The following is a 7,829-nucleotide window of genomic DNA, read 5'->3' as shown; positions in this document are numbered from 1 at the left end:
CTATTTAAATATTCCAACTCTTACATTTCAACGAAAAAAAAAAATCTAAAATGAGCTTGGAAACATTAAGAGAATGTAACAGTGACATAATAAACCACGACAAAACACTACTGAAATATTCCAACTCTTGCATTTCAACGAAATTAAACTAAAATGAACTCTGAAAAATCATGAAAATGTAACAGTGACATGGTAAACCACGACAAAAAACTATTGAAATAATCCAACTCTTACATTTCAACGAAAAAAATCCAAAATGAACTTTGAAACATCAAGAGAATGTAACAGTGACAAGGTGAACCACTACAAAACACTAATGAAATAATCTAACTCTTACATTTCAACAAAAAAATCTAAAATGAACTTTGACACATCAAGAGAATGTAACATTGACAAAGTGAACCACGACAAAGCACTACTGAAATATTCCAACTCTTGAATTTCAATTAAAGAAATCAAAAATGAACTCTGAAAAATCAAGAGTATGTAGCAGTGACATGGTAAAGCACGACAAAACATGACAAGGTAAACCACGAGAAAATAGTACTGAAATATTCCAACTCTTACATTACCAGGAAAAAAATTCCAAAATGAACTTCGAAAAATCTTCAGAATGTAACAGTGACTAGGTAAATCACAACAAACACTAGTGAAATATTCCAACTCTTACATTTCAACGAAAAAATCCGAAATGAACTTTGAAACATCAAGAGAATGTAACAGTGAAATGGTAAACCACGAGATAACACTACTGAAATATTCCACCTCATACATTTCAATGAAAAAGATCCAAAATGAACTTTGAAACATCAAGAGAATGTACCAGTGACAAGGTAAACCACTCTTACATTTCAACAAAAAAATTTAAAATGAACTTTAAAAAATCTTCAGAATGTAACAATGACAAGGTAAACCACGACAAAACACTACTGAAATAATCTAACTCATGCATTTGAACGAAAAAAATCAAAAATGAACTTTTGAACATCAAGAGAATGTAACAGTAACAAGGTAAACCAGAACAAACACTACTGAAATATTCCAACTCTTGCATTTAAACGAAAAAAAAATCCAAAATGAACTTTGAAACATCAAGAGAATGTTACAGTGACAAGATAAACCACGAAAAAACAGTAGTAATATTCCAACTCTTACATTTCATGGAAAAAAATCCGAATGAACTTTGAAACATCAAGAGAATGTAACATTGACAAGGTAAACCATGAAAAACGCTACTGATATATTCCAACTCTTGCATTTCAACGAAAAAAAACCAAAATGAATTTTGAAAAATCATCAGAATGTAACAGTGACAAGGTAAACCACGCCAAAACACTACTGAAATATTCCAACTCTTGCATTTCAAGGGAAAAAAATCTAAAATTAACTTTGAAACATCTTCAGAATGTAACAGGGACAAGGTAAACCACGACAAAACACTACTGAAATATTCCAACTCTTGCTTTTCAACGAAAGAAATCGAAAATAAACTCTGAAAAATCATGAAAATGTAGCAGTGACATGGTAAAGCACGACAAAACATGACAAGGTAAACCACGAGATAACAGTACTGAAATATTCCAACTCTTACATTTCCAGGAAAAAAAAATCCAAAATGAACTTTGAAACATCTTCAGAATGTGATAGTGACTAGGTAAACCACAACAAACACTACTGAAATATTCCAACTCTTACATTTCAACGAAAAAAATCCGAAATGAACTTTGAAACATCAAGAGAACGTAATAGTGACAATGTAAACCACGACAAAACACTACTTAAAGAATCTAACTGTTGCATTTCAACAAAAAAAATAAAAAATGAACTTCGAAACATCAAGAGAATGTAACAGTGATAAGGTAAACTACTATAAAACACTACTGAAATAATCTATCTCTTACATTTCAACGAAAAAAGTCTAAACGAACTTTGAAAAATCAAAAGAATGCAACAGTGACTAGTTAAACCACAACAAACACTACTGAAATGTTCCAACTCTTACATTTCAAGGAAAGAAAAAATCTAAAATGAATTTTAGAAAATCCTAAAATTGTAAGTGTGAGTAGTCAAAACACAATAAAAACTACAGAAATATTCCAGCTCATACATTTCAGAAAAATAAAACCAAAATGAACTTTTAAAAACAAAAATGATACAATCGTGGCAAGACAGACCATGGCAAGACACTACTGAAATAATCCAACTCTTGCATTTCAACGAAAAAGATCCAAAATGAACTTTGAAACATCAAAAGAATGTAAAATTGACATGGTAAACCATGACGAAACACTACTGAAATATTCCAACTCTTGCATTTCAACGAAAAAAATCCAAAATGAACTTTGAAGCATCAAAAGAATGTAGCAGTGACAAGGTAAACCATGACAAAACAATGCTGAAATATTCCAACTCTTGCATTTCAACAGAAAAAAATCTAAAATGAACTTTGAAACATCAAAAGAATGTAACAGTGACACGGTAAACCACGACAAAAATCACTACTGAAATAATCTAACTCTTACATTTCAAGGAAAGAAAAATATAAAATGAACTTTGAAACATCAAGAGAATTTAACAGTGACTAGGTAAACCACAACAAACACTACTGAAATATTTTAACTCTTACATTTCAACGAAAGAAATCCAAAATGAACTTTGAAACATCAAGAGAATGTAACAGTGACAAGGTAAACCATGAGAAAACACTACTGAAATGATCCAACTCTTGCATTTCAACTAAAAATATCCAAAATGAACTTTGAAACATCAAGAGAATGTAACAGTGACATGGTAAACCACGAGAAAACACTACTGAAATATTCCAACTCTTGCATTTCAACGAAAAAGATCTAAAATGAACTCTGAAACATCAAGAGAATGTACCAGTGACAAGGTAAACCACAACAAAACACTACTGAAATATTCCAACTCTCAAACAGTACTGAAATATTCCAACTCTTGAAGGGGGTGGGGAGGGGGATGAGGGGGAGGTGTAGAAGGGAAGGGGAGGGAGGGGGAGGGGGAGGGAGATAGAGGGGTAGGGGCCCTTTGGGGCCCGGGGGCCTTTTGGGGGCCCGGGGGCCCTTTGGGGTTGGGATAGGGGACCTTATCACAATATTCAAATGGTAGTTGTGTATTATACCGAACACAGTCGAGAACCGCCCTAATAAAAAATAATATGTATCTCTTAATAGGAGTTAGCATTCCCTCAGATGGTTTACCATTTTCGTTTCTGCTTTCAAATGTATCTTGTGTCATGGAGAAATTGTGTCAATCAGTTATCTTTTCCTGTCTGTATTTTGAAGTCTCGAATAAGAATATTCCAATATTGAAATTTCCTTATCTGATGATTTCACCTTGTTATCATAATATTCCAACCGGATGTTGGCATCCAAGAAACATCCATCAATTGTTGTTGACATCCAAGAAACAACCATCAACAGTGAGAAAAACCATGAAAAAACATACACAGTGAGAAAAACCATGAAAAAACATCAAAGTGAGAAAAACCATGAAAAAACATCTTCAGTGAGAAAAGCCATGAAAAAACATCCCCAGTGAGAAAAACCATGAAAAAACATCCTCAGTGAGAAAAACCATGAAAAAGGGGTCATTGACCCGTTAGACTCGATTATAGATGGCAGCACACGGTCTCCCTGGAACTCATGATAGGTTCCTACTTGTAGCATCTATATTAGTCCATTAAGATTTGGCAGATGGTACTAAGTATGATGGATTAATTAATGATAAAAACACACGCTTTTTTAAAATGAAACTAAAGAACGACATTAAAACTTAAAGCGAACAGAATTTATTAAATAGCGACGAAGACCACGCTGCGTTTCCATCATAAACAATAATTAGAACAATAGGAAAATTTTATATAAGACAGTGGAACGCAACTTCAAATGAATATTTCGACCCTACATCCAAGGGCCGTCCTCAGCAAAACAAATGAAGAAAAAACCAATATAAAAGCAACTCACATTAAAATTCAATCGTTAAAACTAAAAGAAAAAATCAAAAGAGCCCCAACATCATTGCTTCAAAGAAGTTCAACCAGGACTGGTACAACAAGCGAAGTGAAAAAAGATAGTTCATTCAAATGGAAAAAAAAACACTTACAGACAAGCTCTTAAAGCTAATCTCGCCTTTTTGGCAGCCAGCCTAGGAGGTCTCTCCGTAACAGTTTGAGTGGAATTATTTACACTATATAATCAGATAAATTATTTCTAATTAAATTTGTATACAAGGCATTAATTGAATATTCCCCCAAATCCCTATTTAAAGGAATATTACTATTTATTTTGAATTTAATTTCAATTGCCTCTCGAACAACCTTTTTTTGCCTAAATCATTGCTAATAAGGCAAGTTTCTTCAAAAAGCATTCTATGGCTAGGGTTATCATAGATATGACTGCTTAAAGCAGAATCAAAAGAAACATTTGTGCTATTAGAATTTAAAGCTTTAATTATATCATCTTTGTGTTGTTGTAGGCGTTTTTCTAAATTTTGATGGGTTCTACGAACATAAAAGCGGCCACAGTCACATGGTATTTGATAAAACCCTCTTTGGCGAGTACCTGAGGTTATATCTTTACCAGAGTTTAGGAGATTCATTATTTTAAAATTGTTGGTAATGCTACATAAAAATTATTTTGTGGGCAAACTTTTTAAACATGCAGTGACTTTTGGAATATGTGGAAAAATTTCATATATTCCGAAAGTACCATGAAAAAAAACTAGGACTCTGTTAAATCAAGAGCTAAAACCGAAAATTAAACACAACAAAATCTGTGGTTAGAAGACATGTGACAATGAACATCATCAATCAAACAGGCAGTACTCGCAAAGTAATCAAAATTACAAAGGAATGAAGGGGCGCGTCATTTTAGCGCCGCCAAAAAAAAATGTAAGTAAAATGAATGCTGAGATTGTCGATCGTCTCTCAGGAGAATAATAAAACCTGTAAAAGTTATGATCCTGCGAATGAGAACATGCCTGATCCTTACTGGATTATGCAACGACGTAATTCAATTTAAATCTGTTAGTTCGAAATATTTGATTAAAAATGAAATTCAATCTGAGCATGGTGATTTGGGATATCTCAATGTCTTCCACCTAAATTGCCAAGGGCTAAATTTTTCGTTTAATCTCTTAAATGAGATATGTGAACTCTCTACTTTTCAGATTATCGGTCTTACTGAAACTTGGCTGAATAACCACAACTCAGCTCTCTTACATATCCAGGATATAAATTTTATAATAGGAATTGACAATTCAGACAACATGGAGGAAATTGAGCATATATCCGAAGCAATATTGAGGTTGTGATAAGAAATGATCTAGTAGTATATCAGGAAATTTTATTTGAACAATTTATTCTTCAACTTAGACCCAAGACTTAGACTTTGGCCCGCATCAACAATTCCAAAGAGTTCAATGCCCGTGCTTAACCAAAGTAACCTTCAAAAGTTTAAGCAGGAAATTGTGGAAGTTGATTGGAATAAATTGGTAGATCTTATGGGTGATACAAATATGGGTTTCAAAGATTTTATTATATGTTGATTTTGATAATGGCAAAGACATGTGTGATGGCTCGTACATGATCAAGTAAAAAGAATCCTAAGAAACCATGGCTGTTACCTAGCTTGTTACATTGTGTTAATAAAAGAGAACAACTTTAAAGGAATACTTTAAATAATGAAAATGATTCGATTTGTTCAAGAATTTACAAAATTTATAGGAACCCCTAATAAAGTACTGAGAAATGTAAAAAAATATATACTTTGAAAATGAATTCAAAGAAACTTGCGTTAGCCCTGCAAAAACATAGAAAGTAATTAAAAGCGTGATATCGACAGAAAACTCTGAGGTACTAATCCACAGAGTTTGCCAACTAATAAACCAGAAGAGGTAGGTGATGCTCTTACTCAGGATTTTGCTAATATTGGTGTAAATTTATCTTCCCGTATTGTAAATTCTAATGATGATCCTCCTTTGGATTTTTTTTTATGAAGATTCCAATTGATATTGCTATGTATACGAAACGCTTCTGTCACTACAAAGTAGACAATTATTTTTGGGATGAAAAGTACGTCGGCCATTAGTGATTCACTTAATCTTCTTTTGTTAAAACAGCGTTTCCTTATATTCCAGATATTTTTACTTCCCGTATTAATGTGTGTTTGAAACAAGGAAGGTTTCCAGATTGTTTGAAGGCTGCTAGAATAACTCCTATTTTCAAGGGCGGTAATAAGAACGATCTTGTAAATTATCGGCTTATTTCGGTCTTGCTTGTTACTTCTCGTGCTGTTGAAAAGTGTCTTAACGCTAGAATATAAGATCATTTGGAACTACATAAACTGTTAAATCCAATTCAATTTGGTTTCAGTTACAACTACTTCTAGAATTAGGGATTTAGTCGATCCTGCACCTTATGGGTCCAGGATCAACGGAACAACGGAACAACCTCTACAATCAATCCAGCAATGACCAAGATATGTTTATGGTAGAAGGTAAACCGACTTGACCTAAATATAAGTCGAATGTTGTTATGTTTTCACGGTCTTCAAATTAGCATTCTCGGATTACTGAAATACCTTCACAGAAGGGAATTGTTAAGCATCGAGGACCGTTAAGTACCTTGGGATTAATGCTGAGAAAAATGTATCATTTAAATAGCATTTAAAAACTATAAGTAAAATATTATCGTGTTATTTAGGGATTATCCGTAAATAAAAACAAGTTTTTTTTCATATGTTTTACTATAGATACATATATTGTAGAAAGTATATCACGGTAGTAAGTATCTACTCTTAAGGTAGATACTTTCTCTGATATATCCATATATTTTGTACTGTTCGTCAGTATGGCATAGTACTTTCCCTTCAATACTTCACCCAATCGTGTACTGAAGAATAATGCCATTAGATCATTCTGTGGAATAGGGAGCCAAGCTGCGGTCAGGTCAGTGTATAATATAATTAATACAATGCCTACAGTTGAATTGCTTGATTTTTATACACAGGTTTTTATCTACACTTATTGTTATGGATGCCTTCCACACTGTTTTCTGGAATATTTCGTGAAAGGTCGAATCTCCATCATCACGGAACTTGGACAAGAGGAGCTATTGAGGTTCCTTGCCTATTTTCAAGTAGAATTTCTTTTTCAATTATTCAAAGGCTAATTTTTGGAATAAGATTATCGCAACTACCAAAGAATTACCCATTAGTCAATTAAAATCTGAATTATGTGTGGGGTTTCTTGGTAAATATACCTTCGAAACAGACTTGGATTGATTGAATTAAATGAAAATTAAAGTTTTATTGCGTATGAAATATTTATGTAGTTTTTTTTGTACACGGTTTCACCCTCCAACTTCTTATAGATTCTTTCTTTCTTTCTTTTGGTGTTAGTAGCACATACTTGCTAGTGACGCTTTTCATGTGCTACCTATTGATTTTTAATCGTTTTTTCAATAATATTTAACTATTACTAAAAAAAAAATAATAATAATTACTGGGGGTGAAGCTGGAAAAGATTTTTGGTATTGTTAAGTCTTTCTAAATTATACAAGCTGACAAATGAATGCAAACAGCTAAAGGAAAAGGATTGGAGAAAATCACTGACGTAATGATGAACAAAATGAACCACAGCGAAATATGCAGTTAGAAGAACATTTTCTGGCATAAAAAACCATCTAGGTAGATCCAAACTTTGAGAAAATTTGTTTAGTCTTAGGTTTTTTTTTTAAATGGATATAAATGACGTGACATTCATATGAATAAAGAAGTCCTTAGTATCTTATGATTTCGAGGCTTCAA

At 32.9% G+C, this 7,829-nt stretch overlaps 1 protein-coding gene across 1 annotated transcript in view; it reads left to right on the top strand.

Annotated features, from left to right (window-relative positions):
- The window catches only part of LOC148955371 (uncharacterized), a 109,033-nt gene extending 103,699 nt beyond the window's left edge, over positions 1-5,334 (top strand). Inside the window, exon 3 of the mRNA XM_089107177.1 lies at positions 5,191-5,334. Coding sequence (XP_088963303.1) covers positions 5,191-5,334 — 144 coding nt within the window. The remainder of the gene's footprint in view (positions 1-5,190) is intronic.
- The last annotated feature ends 2,495 nt before the right edge of the window (positions 5,335-7,829 follow it).

This window comes from Artemia sp. Qi Xiang Cuo, chromosome 2, assembly GCF_049724085.1.
Source record: "Artemia sp. Qi Xiang Cuo chromosome 2, ASM4972408v1, whole genome shotgun sequence".
Taxonomy (NCBI): Eukaryota; Metazoa; Arthropoda; class Branchiopoda; order Anostraca; family Artemiidae; genus Artemia; species Artemia sp. Qi Xiang Cuo.
Note: the sequence above shows the minus strand (reverse complement) of the source record. Positions and strands in the feature narration are given on the sequence as shown.